General features: G+C 50.4%; 3 protein-coding genes across 3 annotated transcripts; all 3 read right to left on the bottom strand.

The window, feature by feature from the left end:
* Window positions 1-381: 381 nt before the first annotated feature.
* Window positions 382-2,241, bottom strand: EYB26_008662 (uncharacterized protein; the record flags this gene model as incomplete). Its single annotated transcript, XM_054267913.1, has 1 exon — window positions 382-2,241. The coding sequence occupies one exon, from the start codon at window positions 2,239-2,241 to the stop codon at window positions 382-384; it is 1,860 nt and encodes a 619-aa protein (XP_054123888.1).
* A 56-nt stretch (window positions 2,242-2,297) lies between these two features.
* On the bottom strand, window positions 2,298-4,466 carry EYB26_008661 (uncharacterized protein; the record flags this gene model as incomplete). Its single annotated transcript, XM_054267912.1, has 1 exon — window positions 2,298-4,466. One exon carries the CDS (start codon window positions 4,464-4,466, stop codon window positions 2,298-2,300), a length of 2,169 nt encoding a protein of 722 aa, XP_054123887.1.
* Window positions 4,467-9,637: 5,171 nt separating this feature from the next.
* On the bottom strand, window positions 9,638-14,707 carry EYB26_008660 (uncharacterized protein; the record flags this gene model as incomplete). Its single annotated transcript, XM_054267911.1, has 1 exon — window positions 9,638-14,707. The coding sequence occupies one exon, from the start codon at window positions 14,705-14,707 to the stop codon at window positions 9,638-9,640; it is 5,070 nt and encodes a 1,689-aa protein (XP_054123886.1).
* Between the last annotated feature and the right edge of the window lie 4,293 nt (window positions 14,708-19,000).

Here is a 19,000-nt window from a genome sequence, read left to right as displayed (position 1 = left end):
TGATGATGGATGGATACTCTGCGGTATGAATTATGACTTGCATTGGTATGATGTTGGATTACTGGAAATATATCATGTGTATCTCTCTCTGGTTGGCACTCTAATGTATGGATCCTTCTATCGGCCATTCTTTATCGATCAATGAACCCAAAATTCGGTCGGTGCACCGGAACCTTTGGATATATGCGATATATGGAATATGGGGGTGTGGGTTGCTCGCTCTGACTTCCATCTCTTTGGTTACTTCCACGATGTCGGTGATTTTTATGATTTGGATCACATGGACGATATGGATCCCTTCCATGGATTCTGTGGAATGGAAACACGGTATCTCTTGATTAAATAACAATATAATGCTTCTGCACCCGGGGTGTAAAACCGTCATGCTCGTGGGGACCGGGATGTGGGTGCAATCACAAACCGACTCAACCGATAAAACACCTCAATCAATCGGGTCCCTTCCATGCCACTCCATCGGATCTTCTGCCCAAACCATGCATATACGTGGTCGGCATCCTCCACATCCACCTGGTCGTCGCGCATCCATGCATATATCGTCTCCGCACATGCGCCGGGGTTCAAATGCATGATGCTGATCACCGTCGGGATCACCACGTCCGGAAACTGGCATTGTCGTTCGGGAATGACCCGCCATCCACCGTCGGGACGGGCCTCGTATCGCTGGCATATGGCCTGGGGCACCCCGCATGTGAAACAACACGAAAACCGCGCGTATTTGCGCCGCTCCCGCATCTGCCGCGTCATCTGCTCGATGTGACCCTGGACAATGCCCGCCGCGGGTTGGGAACATGCCGTGATGGGATGCATGGACATGGCCACATCCATCGTCTCCATATAACACACCGCACATCGGTGTTGCCACTGCAATAATGTGCTCTCTAATTGATCCACCGCCATGGCCGCCTCCCCACGGATCCGTTGCACCTGCTGGGCCATCGTCTGCTTCTGCTGCTCCTGCGCCATCCATGTGGCCGTCACGTCGGCGGAATGCAATGGGGATGGATGCGAACGGACGCTGCATTGATCACATGGTGCCTCACCGTCCGTACAACCGTCGGGTCTCTCGTATGAATCCAAATACGCATCCAATACCGCCCGTCGACATCTGGTGCCGTGGAAATACTCCCGCATGGCCTGTTTCCCTTCTTCATATCCGGCCTCCCACTGCGACCATCCGCGGGCCTGGAATGGCGTGGGCGCGATGATGATGGCTTCACTGGCCTGCCCATCCCGTCCGGCCCGTCCGCTTTCCTGGCTGTACTCCCGCAACATGCTGGGCACCTCCACGTGGATGACACACCGCACGGTGCGAATATTGATGCCCATGCCCAATGCGTTCGTCGCCACAATCGTCATGCCACTGCGGATGGGGTCCGTCGTCCCCTCGGGATGCGGGGTGAATGCCTGTAATGCGTGCTCTTTCATGGCCACGGCCATCTTGCCGTGATATGCCAAACAACCCAATCGGGTGGCCAATGCGTCCACGTCGCCGGTCTCGCTCCGATATACGATGATCTGGCCGCCACGGGGATGCCAATGGGCCTCGCGCTGCCGGATGAATGCCACCACCTCGTCCTCATCCACGTCCACGCTCATCGACTCGACCCGATATGCGATGTTGACCCGCGTCGTGTGGGGACTGCGGAATCGTTGCACGACGGTGGGCGTCAACTGCAACCGCTGGAATAATCGAACCTCATCCACGGCCGGCAACGTGGCCGTCAACAACACCACGGGACTGCCGATGGTCATCAACACGTGTAATCCCGCCATCTTCGGTCGAAACTCCTCGCGGCTGTCCAATATCGTGTGGCATTCGTCGATGACGATCCGGTCCAATCGGTTCCGCTCCTGCAATCGACTGATGTACGATCGAAACCCCTTGCTGGTGGCCGATTCCGGCGTCACTAATACGATCCGCGCCGTCTCGGGCGGTCGATGGGAATTCCACGGCACGCATGATATGCCCGCCTGCGCACACTCCCGCTGCATATCCTGCCGTAACGATACCGTCGGCACCACCACGATGCTCGTCCCGGCACGCTCCCACGCCGCGGGGACCATGAATATCATGCTCTTCCCACCACCGGTGCCCATCACCCCCAATACCCACGGGGCACTGCCCATGACGGCGTCAATGGCCGCTTTCTGGATCCCCTGGAACTGGGCGCCGGGTCCGACAATCCCTTCCAACAACGGCTGAATGGGCGCCTGTCGCATGGCGTGCCAATGGGCCACGGCACGGGGATCCACCGTGGGAATCCCTCGTGTTCGTTTCATGCCGGCACGATGGACGGGGGAAATCCCAAAAACCGATGCCATCGCTCACTGGCCTGTCGAAACTGGGCCTTCATGGCCGCCATGGTCCCGGGGGCTTCCTCCACGCCGCGTGCGTATATCATCCCGGCCACGTGGCTTCCATGTCCGGCTTGGATATCAATCACCGCATCGTCGGCCGTCCACCAACACCCATCCTCGTCCTCATCCATCTCCTGTTCTTCCTCCATCGAATCGCTCTCAAACCCGGTCGTGGGACCCAAATATCGCCGGGCAATGGCGATCATGATCTGCCGGCATGCGCTGATGGTCAATGGGACCCCCATGCCAATCTCGGTTTCTCGTTGCATGGCCCGTTTCATCCGTTCGGACGTCCATGTGGTGCCATCCACCTCCTGGGGCGGCCATATAAACCCACTCCGTTCGGGTTGTCCGTACACCATGGTTTCGACGTGGCGTTGGAATGGCATGGCCAACCGTTGGAAATATATAAACAACTCGCCCACGGCCCGGGGCACGTATCGATGGATGATCTTGGGTCGACCCTGGATGTGGTATCCTTTGTGATACGTGGTCATGAATGACACCAACCCGTGCTCGATCAACTGGTTGCGTAATCCGCCAAACGGGGTGTTCTGGTACCGGATGGACATGGCTTCGGGCCCTCGTGCGGGGGCACCGCTGGTCAAATGCATCAACACCAATAAATACTCCTTCATCCGTCCCACGGCTCGCATCCACTGCTGCACTCGACGGGGGCGCCATGCGTGGGTGGCGGATGTGCCGGATGGACGCTCGGCGTGGATGAATGCGCGTCGGAATCCGGGTTCCTGCCATATGCGGTCGTGTAACCACCATGTGTCATCCACGTCCCATGCATTGCGGGGATCCTGGGCAAAATACCACCCGGGTTGATCCTCGACGGCATGGTCCTCCATGGTCTCCCATGCGATGGTTGGCAATCGATGGTCGGTGGGAAACAACAATACGTCCTGCGTCAAATGGTCCCATGCCCGGTTGATAATGCCATGCACCGTCTCCCGCAATTGATCCATGGTAAACCGATGATGCTGGTATGTGATGCGGTCTCCGTGCCATTCAATCAACCCATCCGCCGTGGTGCCGTACCGGATTTTCATGCCGTATGTGCGGGAATCCAACATCCACTTCATCGGGGTGGGTTCCATGGTGGTCATAAATCGCAACATCATCCCGCGTAATGCCACGAAACAATCGGACAATCCGGCATGGGCCTCGCTTTCCTCCCATGCCTGTTGCGCGACTAACATGCGGGCAATCTTGATCATGGCGGACAACTTGGGGGTAAATGCCAACGCCGTCTCCCATCCACCCGACTCCCGGATCCCCATGGCGGCCAACCCGCTGATGATGCCGTTCACGAACTCCTGCCCGTGCTGACCCTGTAATCGATGGTCCAACATGGCGATGCACCATGTCAATATGGCACGATCGACGGCATCCAATGGCTGGTCGGTGGGATCCATCTCCTCGGTGGCATGGACGGGGGAATGGGTGCTCTCGTCCTCGGACATGGCCTGCCGGATCTGGTGGATGGTCTCGCATTGGGTGGCATGGAACTGAAATCGGACGTCGCCGGTACTCACACTGCGCATGATATACCGGATGATCCGTTGCCACACCTCGATGTACTGTTCAATGGTGCCGGCCACCATCCGCGCTTGGAACGGGTGTTGGGGCATCTGATCCACCTGTTTCCGGTGCATCTCAAATCGACTGAATATGTTCAACCGCGTCAATGTGGTGCGCTGCGCGACCATGACGATCCGGTGAAATCGCTCGTCAATCTCGGCCAATATGGGCTCTTGTTCGGGATCGGGTCGTTGTAACAATGCCCGTAATGTGCCTCGATCCTCCTCTAACAAATGATCGGCCCATCCCATCCGTTCGACCCATGGGTTGACCTCGCGGGACTCGTGGGGACGGATCCGTTCTCGTTCCGCGGCGTCGATCTGCTGCTCTCGATGGATGATCTCCTGCTTCATCGCCTGCTGCGCCGCATCCCATGATGGGTTTTCTGGATCGGATATGGCGGTGGTGATGGTGGTATGGTCATGTTGGACGGCAAACCGTTGGGATCCACGTCCTTTGGGGATAAACCGTTGGCTGGCTACAATGTTCCATGGCATGTTGGGCTGGGGTTTGGACGGTGCCTTGGAACGGGGTCGTCCTCGGTTCTGGGGGTTTTTCCATCCATGTTCCTGGCGGCAATGGTCGTGGATCCGTCGAATGGTCTCTCCAATCCAATGGCAACCGGGATAACTACACTGATATGTGGGATCCCGCGGTGGGATCAATCCGGGAATGGGCGCAATGGGCGCAATGGGGGATCACCAATTCACGGTGATGGCGGATCCGTTCGGGAAACTGCTGGTGATATTGCTGGAATAATATAATGTGCTGTGAATGCCATTCTCGTATATGCCTCGTGTTCCGTAAATGGGATGGTAACTGACTATCAAATACAACATGCTGGCACAAACAACAAATTACAATCCGATGATGGGGGTCATACTGGAATATCTGGTCAACAATTGGGGGTGCCATGCTTGATTATGATTTACTCCTGGTGAATTGAATGAATATGAATGGCATGAATATGAATATACACGTGGAACGCGTGGGAATACGCGTCGTGGAAATGCTAATATGACCCCTTATGGTGTGGATGAATATCTATATTGGGTATAACGCTTCCGCAAACCACCAACATCAAAAATGAACCCTAATCATTTTCAATCATATACCACTGGTGAACGAATCGCTCAAATTGATTATACTTACATGGACAAGTTGCCCGAAGTCGACATTATATCTGGTCCAAATTTGAGCGGTAACCCTAGTGGTAAATATAGCTGGGGGATAACCGCCAATAAATAAATGGCGGTTATCCAGACTGCCTAGCACCACACTAGTGTTTGTTAGCAAAAATAAATGGCGGTTATATCACCGACATTTAAAATAAGTGTTAGTGTTTGTTAGCAAAAATAAATGGCGGTTATATCACCGACATTTAAAATAAGTGTTAGCGGTAACCCTAGTGGTAAATATAGCTGGGGGATAACCGCCAATAAATAAATGGCGGTTATCCAGACTGCCTAGCACCACACTAGTGTTTGTTAGCAAAAATAAATGGCGGTTATATCACCGACATTTAAAATAAGTGTTAGACTGCCTAGCACCACACTAGTGTTTGTTAGCAAAAATAAATGGCGGTTATATCACCGACATTTAAAATAAGTGTTAGTTATGCCGTACTTGGCTTAAAGTTACTGGCCATTTGGGGTAAAGTTATGCCGTACTTGGGTTAAAGTTACGCGCTACTCGCGTTAAAGTTACTGGCTACTCGTGTCAAAGTTACTGGCCACTTGGCTTAAAGTTATGCTGTACTTGGCTTAAAGTTATCGGCCACTTGCTTTAAAGTTATGGGGTATCTGTGTTAAACTTACTGGTCACTCACCTGAATCATTTCGAACCGAGTTGGGACTTGTGTTATCCTGCCCTGGATCTATAACTTGTGTTACGCTGTTAACCCGGAACCGATAATGGGGGTGACCAATCTCTCTACCTACAACGGGCATGATGAAATCCTCCACGTGCAACTCGCCCTACTAAACCCTCTACGTCTAATGTGCCTGATTGAATCTGTTATCTATAAGTTTCTGTACCCTGCCTATAATGTGTAACTTGTGTTATCTAATCCTTGATATATACGTTGTATTACCCTGCGGTGAACCTCCAAGTTGCCTTCCCTGACGTGCAACTCGATATATCTCCGTATATAATATCGACCAAATCGGAATGGGAATATATATACTCTACCTGTCAGTTGGCTTATTGAATCCTTGATGTGTATGTTGGGTTATGGGGTCAATCCTTTGTGTGGAAGTTGGCTTATCCTACTCTTTATGTGCAAGTTGGGTGACTCTACCCTGTATGTGAAACTTGGGTTATCCTACCCTCTTCTAACCCTTGCGTTACCCGGCCCTTTATGTGTAAGTTGGGTTATCCTACCCTTTATGTATAAGTTGGGTTACTCTACCCTTTACGTGTAAGTTGGGTTATCCTACTCTCTTCTAACCCTTGGATTACCCAGCCCTTTACATATAAGTTGGGTTACCCTACCCTTTACGTGCAAGTTGGGTTATCCTACTCTCTTCTAATCCTTGCGTTACCCAGCCCTTTATATACAAGTTGGATTATCCTACCCTTTACGTGCAAGTTGGGTTATCCTACTCTCTTCTAATCCTTGCGTTACCCAGCCCTTTATATACAAGTTGGATTATCCTACCCTTTATGTGCAAGTTGGGTTATCTGGCCCTTTACCTACAAGTTGGGTTATTAAAATCCTTTATATGCAAGCTGGATTATGGGGTGTATTTTAATCTATTATCTGAATCCGATCTCTAATCACGATCTGAATCTGATCGCTAACCATAATCTGAATCTGATCCCTAACCATGATCTGAATCTGATCCCTAACCATGATCTGAATCCGATCCCTAACCATGATCGGAATCTAATCCCTAACCATGATCGGAATCCGATCCCTAACCATGATCCGAATCTAATCCCTAACCATGATCGGAATCCGATCTCAAACCTTCATGTAATAATCTCCATCCTCTATATATTCCTCACTCTTGATCTCTAATATCAATTATATAATGCCGCTCAGTTGCTGGTTGCTATTGCAACTGAAACCCACCACCCGGTATATATATTGCGAATTTATGTTCATGATCACCACTGCAAGTTCTGCATATATAAATAATTATGCCTCTATATGCTGGATATCACTATTCCTAATAATATATAATTGTATGGAGTATATCGCGGCTGCGGTCTATGGGATGAATCGAATATATAATAATCGCAGCTCCATCATATATATAACCTCACCCTGGGAATTCCCGCTCGATCAATCCACATATCCAATTCATCTCTACCACCAATCCACTGCGCTTCTCACCGCGTCGTCTAAATCGCCATTGGAAATGCCGGATCAACTGCCGCCGGTCGTTGATGTCTACTGTGGGGGAGTACCCCTATATTCGCCGTTGCTATGTTATATGGATGGTATCCTGCTGTGGTCAATACAATAACTGCCTGATGATCCAAATCGCGATATGGGTTACAGTTATAGCCACTTGGTTATGGAGCCAATCCTGGATATGTAAATTGGGTTACTAATCTCTCTACCTATAAGTTGGGTTATCAATCCCTCCACTGGTAAGTTGGGTTATTAATCTTTCTACCTACAAGTTGGGTTACCCTCCCCTTTATGTCTAAGTTGGGTTTACCCTGCCCTTTATATACAAGCTGGATTACTCTACCCTGAATGTGTAAGTTGGGTTACCCTGCCCTGAACGTGCAAGTTGGGTTATCCTACCCTGAACGTGTAAGTTGGGTTATCCTGCCCTTGATGTCCAAGTTGGGTTACTCTACCCTTTACGTGCAAGTTGGGTTACCCTGCCCTGAACGCGCAAGTTGGATTATCCTGCCCTGAATGTATAAATTGGGTTACCCTCCCCTTTATGTCCAAGTTGGGTTATCCTACCCTTTATGTGCAAGTTGGGTTATCCTACCCTGAACGTGTAAGTTGGGTTATCCTGCCCTTGATGTCCAAGTTGGGTTACTCTACCCTTTACGTGCAAGTTGGCTTACCCTCCCCTTTACGTCCAAGTTGGGTTACCCTGCCCTTTACGTGCAAGTTGGGTTACCCTCCCCTTTACGTCCAAGTTGGGTTACCCTCCCCTTTATCTCCTTTATGTGCAAGTTGGGCTACCCGGCCCTTTATGTGCAAGTTGGGTTATTCTCCCCTTTATGTACAAGTTGGGTTATCCTCCTCTTTATGCGCAAGTTGGGTTACTCTACTCTTTACCTGCAAGTTGGGTTATTAAAATCCTTTATGTGCAAGTTGGATCATATATCATATTTTAATCTATTATCTGAATCCGATTCCTAACCACGATCTGAATCTGATCCCTAACCATGATCTGAATCCAATTCCTGATCATGATCGGAATCCAATCCCTAATCACGATCTCAATGCAGTCCCTAACCATGATCTCAATCCAGTCCCTAACCATGATCTGAATCCAATCCCTAACCACAATCTCAATCCAATCCCTAACCACGATCTGAATCTGATCCCTAACCATGATCTGAATCCAATTCCTGATCATGATCGGAATCCAATCCCTAATCACGATCTCAATGCAGTCCCTAACCATGATCTCAATCCAGTCCCTAACCATGATCTGAATCCAATCCCTAACCACGATCTCAATCCAATCCCTAACCACGATCTGAATCCAATCCCTAACCACAATCTGAATCCAATCCCTAACCACGATCGGAATCTGATCCCAAACCGTGATGTAATAATCTCTATCTTCCATATATTCCTCACTCTTGATCTCCAATATTAATTATATAATGCCGCTCAGTTGCTGGTTGCCATTGCAATCTAAACCCATCATATATATATAACCACAGCCCGGGAATTCCTGCTCAATAAATCCACACATCTAATTCATCTCCACCACCAATCCACTGCGCTTCTCACTGCGTCGTCTAAATCGCCATTGGAAATGCCGGATCAACTGCCGTGGGTCATTGATGTCGACCGTGGGGGACTGCCCCTGTATTCGCCGTTGCGATGCTATATGGATGGCATCCTGCTGCGGTCGATACAATAACTGCCTGATGAACCGAATCGCGATATGGGTTACAGTTATAGCCACTTGGTTATGGAGCCAATCCTGGATATGTAAATTGGGTTACCAATCTCTCTATCTATAAGTTGGGTTACTAATCTTTCTACCTGCAAGTGGGGTTACGAATCTTTCTACCTATAAGTTGGATTACCAATCCCTCTACCGGTAAGTTGGGTTATTGAATCCTTAATATACATGTTGGGTTATGGGGTCAATCCTTTATATGTAAGTTGGCTTTCTTGATATACAACTTGGGTAATGGCGCCAATGTATATCTCTATATATAATATAAATCCGATCTCTAACCATAATCGAAATCTGATCCTGAACCCTGATCTAAATCTAGTCCTGAATCTGGATATAACAGTTATAATCTTCGAATATATCTTGCTCATGATCAATAATCTGAATAATATCATCGTGATGCGTTGTGGATGGAGATGATCAATTTCCTCTATGAACGGTGATATATATATACAATTCTTAATCATTGTAATGGCCTCAACGTTGCTGGATATGATGATATATCATATATGTTGGGGGGTATTGATGGAATGGGGATATAAATATATATAACCTCACGCGGGGAATTCCCGCTCGATAAATTCACACATCCAATTCATCTCTACCACCAATCCGCTGCGCTCCTCACCACGTCGCCCAAATCGCCGTTGGAAATGTCCAATCAACCCTCGCTCATCGTCAATGTCCACCCCGGGGAACTGGGCCTGCATTCGCTGTTGCCATGCTACACGGATTGAATGCCGCTGCGGTCCATGCAATAACTGTCCCATGATCTGAATCGCCACATGGGGATATTGACACCGCTCGTGCGTCTTCTGGTAACCACCGTAGCCGTTGCTCTCCCACTGTTGGCAAATCCACTGCGGGGAATGGCATCCAAAACATGCCGCATATGCCTCATACCCTCGCCGTCCGGCCCCACGTGGCTGGTGGACCACCTGTTCGATCACCTGGTCCATCCATGACTGCGCAATCTGTGCCTGTGGATGGGGACAATTGCCAATCCTATGGTGCGCTGGTTGCCCTGTCATCCCGCATAATCGACATTGCCCGGCCCACCGGTCAAACGGTTCCCGGATGGACTCGATTTCCTGTCCATCCGCCTCCGCGTGCTGCGTCTGTCGTTGCATGGGCCCCTGGTAATATGCCGTCGACGGGAATATGGGATGGGCCCGACGTTTGGCCATGGGGGGGATGGAATGGTGGGAAATGGCGCGTTTGCGTGGACCGGGTGATGGTGTGGGAATGGCGATATGGTGGCTGTTGGGACTGGTGAAATGGCTGGTCCTTGGGCGGTTCTTTGGGCAGCCGTTTGGTCTGTCATGGATGGCTGAATGACTGGCTGAATGACTGGCTGAATGACTGGCTGGATCACTGGCTGGATCACTGGCTGGATCACTGGCTGGATCACTGGCTGGATCACTGGCTGGATCACTGGCTGGATCACTGGCTGGATCACTGGCCGAATCACTGGCCGAATCACTGGCCGAATCACTGGCCGAATCACTGGCTTCCTGTCTGTTATTCTGGCGGGCAATAAGCCAGCGATTGGGACTGGCATTCGGACTGGCGGGATCGGGATCTATAATACTCTGACACCGGTCACACATCGCCTCACCATCCTCACACTGCTGCCGTGTATATCCATCCACCGTCCCGTCCAAATATATATCTAATGCCCGCCGTCGACGACCACCACCAATGTATTCCTGCACCCGCGAATCCACCGTGGGGGGATCATCCCAACCCCGTCCGTGACCATCAATTAACATGATTGCCTGGCTGGCATCCCCATCACGTCCAGCTCGTCCACTTTCCTGCCCATAATCCAACAATGACCGCGTCCGGCCCACGTGGATCACCAGCCGGATGTCGGGAATGTCAATCCCCATCCCCAATGCACTCGTGGCGACCATCACCCCGGGATTCTGCTTCTGGAATAATGCTAACATCCCATTTTTATCCACCGCCTGGCTGTAATATGCCGGACATTGCAGTTGGTGCGCAATCTGCTGGACGGTGGCAATGGTATTGGTATATATGACCACTTTCCCCTCGTGGAGCTGCTGAACTCGCTGCTGAATCCACGTAATCATCAGCTCGCTCATATCACAAGATGGCTCACCAGCGCCAATCTCGATCACTTGATATGCCACGTTGGTCCGGCTGGTCCGGCCGCGGAACCACTGGATCGTGGGGGAATCTAAATACATCCGCTGGCATAACAATGCTTCGCTTTCACGGGGCAAGGTGGCGGTTAATAACACGAGTTGGGTCTCCGCGCGGACTAATGCACCCAGCTGCGCCATCTGCTTCCGGAACTCATATCCTTCCTGCAATATGATGTGGCATTCGTCGATCACAATGCGGTCCAGCTCCTTGGTCCACTGCTTTCGGTTGATAAAGGTCTGGAACGTCTCACTCATGGCGGATTCGGGCGTGACCAATACAATCGATGCTCCATCCACGGGACGTCGCGAATCCCATTCCACACATGAGATGCCCAAGGTCTGGCATCGTTGTTGGAGATCGGCACGTAATGCCACCAATGGAACGACCACAATGGTGGTGCCCCCATGACTCATCCATGCGGGCAACATGAACAATAAACTCTTCCCCGCGCCCGTGGGCATGATGGCAACAATGGGACTCTGCCGCTGGACGATGGACTGAATCACAGCTTTCTGGGTCCCTCGAAACGTGGCGGACGGTCCCATCATCTGCTGTAATGACTCGTCGAGATCCATGGCTCGGGTATGGCTCCATCGCTCGATCTGACTAGCCTGGGCCGTGTCCTGGAATGGGGTGATCATGCGGGAACGCAGTGATTGGATGGCGGATGCAAATCCTAAAAACTGGTGCCATTCCTGGCTGCTTTGCCGGAATCGCTGGCGTCGATCGGCCACTTCGCCAGCTCGTTCGGTGGTTTCCCGCGCATATACAGCTCCCGCCACGTGGGGGCTGTGTCCAGCCTGCTCATCCATCATCCGGGCCATGATCTGGGCCTCATCCTCATGCAAATCATCCTCCGTGGTGGAATGGGGGTCACGGCGAACAAATGCCCGTTCTGCTCGCATATATCGGCGGCTGATTGCAATGGCAATCTCACGGTACGATGCAATATTCAATGTCTGCCCGGACAATCCCACAGTGCTCTCCCGTTGTAATATCCACCGCACCCGTTCCGAGGTCCATGTGGGTTCCCACGGCGCGGAGGCCCAGATATGGGGATTGATGTCCTCCCGCTGATGCATCCACGCGTCGATGCGCCGTTGAAATGGCAATACCAGCCATAAATACCATACCAGGAGCTCACCCACCTCTCGTGGTAAATATCGATGGATGATCTTGACGTCGCCACTCACCTGATATCCTTTATGATACCGCGCCACCAATACCACCATGCCGTCCTCAATGAACATGTTCCGGATCCCACCAACGTGGCTATTCTCATGTCGAATGCTCAACAACTCCGGGGCACGAGCGGGTTGGCCCCATGTGAATTGGACCGCCGCCAGCAGCTTCTCCAAAAACGTGCGGATCCGTCGGTGGAATGCCTGCCAGCGGATGGGCTGAATGCCGTGGCCGTCGGCCTGGATCAATCGACGGCATAATGGGGGATGATCCTGGATATGCTGCCATAGCCAGCCGGTGCCATCGACGGGCCATGGGGTCCGCGGATCCTGCACAAAACTCCATTGGGGGTCCTCATTGAACGGGTTATCATATAGCTGATCCCATGGAATCACGGGCACCTGATCGGGGGCGCATTGCAGCAAATCCTCCATCAAGATCCGCCGTGCATCCCGTACCGTGTGGTCGACCATGCCACGGAACTGCCGCATTGTAAATTTGACATCTTTATATAACAGCTCATCACTATTCTGCCACGTCACATGGCCCTCCGTGGTGGTGTTGTAATGGATCTTCAACCCATACGTCCGTAAATCCAACATCCACTGCATTGGGCTCTGGGATCCACGCACCATGAACCGGTCCATCATCTGCGTCACCCACTGCAAACACCCTTTCTTGGATGGAGTGGCACGGGGGGATGGGGATCCTCCGTACGCACTGTCCCAGTCGTTCTCCTGCATGGAACTGGCGGGTTCAGCGTCGTCCTCGTTCTCCGCCAGTTCCATGGCTTTCCGGACCACCATGAACCGGGCCAGTTTGATCACTTTGGACAAAATGGGCGGGTAATCCTCCGGGGTCCGCCATCCACCTCGATCGCGAACGCCCAACACGGCCATGGCACACACCAATGCGCAGTCGTATTCCCGGTGTACCACACGCTGGTTCAACAGCTCGATGCAAAAGTCCAAACACGCCCGCTGGAGGGGGGTTAATGGTGGAATGGCGCTCTGTGGAGCGGGATCCAGCTTGGGATCTAGCTCGGGATCCTCGTGGATATCCTCATCCATCTCATCATCGTCGGTGAATGATTCGTCTTCGGAGTGGGACGACTCGCTGGATATGGGCGATGGGCTGAGTTCCCATGGGCGCCGCTGACCGGGTTGCAATACTATGGACCGTCTGGGATTCTGGGGTGGGATCTGGGGATGAGCAACCTGCACCAGTCGATTCCATGCGGCGTGTTGTCGTTGGGTGAATCGATATAGGGGATGTCTCTTGTCGGATGCACATTGCTGTGTCCGCCAAAAAAACATCAATATCTGCTGCCATGGACGAATGCGCTCTGGTATCGTCTCCAGATCCTGATATGCCTCCAGTGGCTGATACCGGGTTTGATGTTGTTCTGTCCGGATGGCTTCCATGCGCACAAACACGCCAGTGTGGATGACGGGCTGCTGGCTGATCTGTCCCACCTGGCCCATGGCTATCCATATAGCCTGGATGGCACGTTCATTGGGATCGGCAATGGGGGATTGATCTATTTGGTCATCCATAGCGGGCATGTCGATATATTCCAACAACTGGGTGCTGGAAAATGGGTGTAAATATAGCACCCAGCCGGTCCGACGGAGCCATGGATTGGCCTCATCGATATGGCCTTGCTGGATCCGCTCAGCAGCTTGCTTCTCGTACTCGGCATACTGCCGGCTGGCTTGTTCCCAAATCGTGGATCTGGATGCGGTGGGAATGGGATGGGAGTCCTCTTTGTCATCAATAATAGCGAAATACTGGGACCCCATCTTCCGGGGGAAGATTCGCTGGCATCGAACCTGTCGACATGCCTGTTCCTGCCGTGCCAGGATGGTCTGCATGGTAGATTGGGTAGGTTGGCCTTGGTGGGCGGTCCGGCTCCAACCGTGCTGCTTGAGCCAATGTTGCCGCATGGTGTCTATACTTGGACACACATACCAATATGACTCGGGTGATAACTGGCACTGCCAGCCGTCTAATGGACCAACGAGCTGGGGAATGACGTGTGTCCGAGTGGGGGGAATCTCCAACTCGATGGGATCAATGGCGAGATCGGGCCAGCTACGAACCTCATCACTAAGCTGGATCCGCACGGCAGGTGATATATAATTATGGGCACGCTGCAAATGGCCTTCAATCTGACTTGGCCAGACACCATACTGGCATTCACGGCATACCATAACGGGGAAATCCACCAGTCGTGCAAAATATGTATTCTGGAATGGAATGGTGTTCATTATGCTATCGTTGATGGTGATATATAATACCTAAATTTGAACGATGGAGTCAAATGGTGGAAGTGAATGGAAATATATTGAATAATCTATGGAATGTATAACAAAATAAACACTGTCTCTATCTAGCTACGCACAGACCACATCTTATTTAAACAGCTAGTTAGCTTCCGATGCACCCCAACAAAACCATCTTACCGGTAAAACTCATTAACTTTGCTATACTTCTACAGGATATTAACATAGTCGATCATGGTGAAAACTTCAGCGTGTGGAGATAAATGGGTAAATAATAGTTGATGAAAGTTTCATGCGGATTGGTCGTAAAAAGTTGATTGTATCTGTTGGAATCCACGTATATGCTAGTAAACGGGTAACATAGGTTACCATACAAAATTGATATGTGAGTCGATGTGTCCTTGTTGTTGACTATGTTGGGCCCCCACGTCGCCCTTTTTTTTTACTCGTTCTTTCCCCTTTATCGTGGGTATTTGCCAAGATGCTAATATACATTTTACAGCCTCTTATTGGCTGAAAGTCCTGACCGTTTTGAGATTAGCCTCGGTCATATTAGCAGGCTTCCAACACACCCCCTCAGCCGCACCGCAGGCAGGCTGACCAGATATCTGCGAATAGCCTCATATACCTCAAATATAGTTGATATTCCGTACGGGCATCCTTTTTTTGTGGATATTGATATCTTTTTGGTGAAGCCTAATACGTGCCTGGAAGCCTCGTTAAAACCTTGATATGTAAACCCAGTGGGATAAACCGTATAAAGGAAAGAGTGCTTCGGTGTTGGAAAAGGCCTCATATCTGCAAGCAATTGAGCACGGTGCCCATATCAACTTCCTGCGTATCCTCCTTTTGCTCGTGGAGATATCTTGATATATCAGTCATCTTTATCTGCTCCAAAAACGCGTCAAATTCTCCTTTCGGTAGCGCCTTTGTGAGGCCATTTGCAATCATCTTCTTTGTAGGCACGTAGGTGAGCTCTACGCGTCCTTCCTGGAATTGTTCCCGTAGCCAGTGGTGGTGAATATCCACGTGGCGAAGCTTCGTTTTCAGGGTGACGATATCCTTCTCAATGAGGCTTATTGTCTGCTTATTATCGCATTCGAGATGCAGTCGGGGGGTCTCCAATTTGACGTCCAATTCCTTCAGTAGGTGCATAACGTACATGCCTTCTTTTGCTGCCTGAGATAGCGCTAACAATTCTGCCTCTGTAGTTGATGTTGTAACCGTATTTTGTTTATTCGCTTGCCACCCTGTTATTCCTCCATACAGCGTCATCACGTACGCCTGAGAGCTCTTGCGATCGAGGGTATTATCGGCGAATGAGGCGTCACTAGCAACCACGAATCCATCCCCACCCCCGAGTTGAAGAGCAAGGTGCCGGTAGCTTTGGAGATATAACAATACTCGGTCTGCGGCTCGGTGGTGTGTAGGTGACGGGTTTGTGAGGAAACGAGATAACCGGGATACGGCGAAGGCAATATCGAGGCGCGTACTGACGGCGGCGTACATTAGAGATCCGACTTTGCGTTGATAACTGTGAATAGTAGCATGACTTGCTCGTCCTGTATAGGGAAGAAGCTCATCTTTTGCCATTGGTGTATCATGAATTGGGAACGTGTCAGCAAGCTTTGCAATCTTATCAATATATGAAGCTTGACTTAGCCATATGAGCTTCTTCTCGCGGTCTCTTATAACGCGGATTCCTAAAAACCATTGGAGCTCTTCTCCTCCAGTAATGGTGTATTCCTTTTTCAAATTATTCATAAGGCTTCTCGCTTCTTTCTCTTTATCCTTCTTATAAGCGAGGACGATATCGTCCACGTAAAAGAAAATCAATATCCCACTCTTTATCATGCAGCACGGCTCATGAGGCACGGATTTGAAGCCTAGTTTTTGTAACGACTCAGTCAACGTTCTCTGCCATTGTAAGGGCGACGTCCGTAGGCCGTATAGCGCTTTATTTAGCTTCAAAATCGTTCCTGGGTAAAGATGCCGATATCCCGGAGGTATCCTCATAAATACCGTTTCTTGAATCGGGGCATGAACGAAGGCATTCACGGCATCATATTGAGCCATTTCCAAATCGAAGCGAGCGGCGATAGCCATAAAGGTGCGGAATGACCTTGCAGCAAGCGTTGCAGCGTACGTATCACCTTGGTTGAGGCCAACTTGTTGATCCCCACGTACGACTAGGCGCGCCTTGCACTTAAGGAGCCTCCCATGCTTGTCAAATTTGTAAACGTAAACCCACATGCAGTCAAGCACCTGCCTTCCTTTTGCATAAGAATATGGCACCTTTGACCACGATTTGGTGGGTTGGTGGCTGCGTAAGTGTTCCTTCTCAGCCTCTGAGAATAGTGCTCCAAGTTCATGAGTTTTTAACTCTCCATGCCCCTTTGGAGGCGCGGGTAACATATTCCGGTGTAAATTAATGAGCTCCTTTCCGCTTTCCAGAACGTCCTTTATACGCGCACTAGCTGCAGGCCTCTTACCCATAAAGAAAGACTGTAAGCCAGTTGTCGAGCGTAAGGCACGTCTCAAGGATGAACGGTTGAAGGGCTTTCCATTAAGTGATCCGTATATCTTGTGAGAGGTGCCTGCGGTAAACGCTGCTTCCCACGCAACGGCTTCTCTACAGCCCGAATCAAGATAATTGATTCTATTCAATTCATCTTTAACCGGATTCTGTATCGTAGCGCTCATAAGCACCGCCGGAGGTGAGTCCGGTGGTGTTGGATAAATAATATCCTTCTCTAAGCTCTGACCTGATTCGGGAGCGAGATTTGTGCTCTGACCTGTAGCGGGAGCTGGAGATAGGCTCTGACCTGATTCGGGAGCTCTATATACGCTCTGACCTGTAGCGGGAGCTTCATTTTGGCTCAAACCTGTAGCGGGAGCATGAGATAGGCTCTGACCTGATTCGGGAGCTCTATCTTGGAAGGGGACTTCGGCGTCGATATCCGCTGCAGACGGCGCACCGGGTGGTCTCTTCCTTCAACCCGTAGGTTGATATCCTCATTTTGGGCATCTCCAGTGGTTAACCGGGGCTCGAGGCTCTCTTCATTGTTATACGAGTTGGGCTCGTCTTCCTGCGTCCAGGAAGGTCCTCCAACCGTAGCACTTTGAAGCTTATCATTTTGAATATGGACACTATTAAGTAATTCAGCAATCTCATCAATTGTAGTGGTAGCAAGGTCATTGCGAAGCTTATCCAAATTTCCATCAAAAACTTCATCTTCGTTGAAAATAACGTCACGCGCACTGACGACGACTCCTAGTTTCGGGTTCCATATCCGGAAGATATTCGTAGAGTCATATCCAACTAGATAGCCTATCCAGGCCTTGGGGTGATATCTTTGAAGCCTCTTTTCTTTCTTCATATATTTTGTTGTAAGCGAATAGGCCTTGCAACCGTAGACTCTCAGATGTGCTTGATTTGGCTTCATATCTTCAAAAACTTTGCCATTTTGAAGCGCAAGATAGGTGTGAAAAACCTCGTATGGCGTTTTCCAGTTCGATTCGTACCTTGGGGTGCGATTGAAAAGATAGACTGCAGCGCGATTGATTTCTGGCCACAAATCGTGAGGAATTTTTCCACTTGCAGCCATGCTTCTTCCTTTATCCTTGATTACACCCCCTGAGCGTTCAGCTGCGCCGTTTAATGCTTGTGTATACGGAGGTGAAGGCTCAAGTCGTATAAAGAAGCTTTCGAGATATTCCTTCACTAGCGGTCGGTTCATATATATCTCATTATCGCACTCAATAACCCATGGGACTAACCCATATTGGGCGTCTAGTTTTGGCAACAAATCTGCAAGAGCTGCCCTGATTGTCTCGCCGGTGCGGTCCGTGAGGTTATAATCCCAAATGTATCCCGAGTAACGATCCGTAACGAGCATTGTAGAGCTATATCCAGAGGTGCTGCTTTCAAAATCGTGGAAATCGATTGCTAAACGTTCACCGGGTTTACTAGGCTTTTCTCGGGGCTCTCGTCTGATTTGACGCTTCATCTTGGCGGTAGCGCAGGCATCGCATTCGACCGTTTTTATACCTTCTCCTTTTGTAAGATTTGACTTCGGTGATATGCCCGTTACTCGCACTCCTCGAGATGCGCTGGAGAGGTGCTCAAGGGCCTGAGGTCCTGGGTGACCGAGCCGTAGGTGCCAGCGTTGGATATCTGCTTTACGTGGAGGCCTCGGGGTCCAAGAGTTTGATTCTTTGTGTGCGCTCAACACTGTACCACGCGCCCTTTCTTTCCTATATTCAAGTACGAATTGG

This window comes from Talaromyces marneffei, chromosome 6 (assembly GCF_009556855.1).
Source record: "Talaromyces marneffei chromosome 6, complete sequence".
Lineage (NCBI taxonomy): Eukaryota > Fungi > Ascomycota > Eurotiomycetes > Eurotiales > Trichocomaceae > Talaromyces > Talaromyces marneffei.
This window is presented reverse-complemented; position numbering and strand designations above follow the sequence as displayed.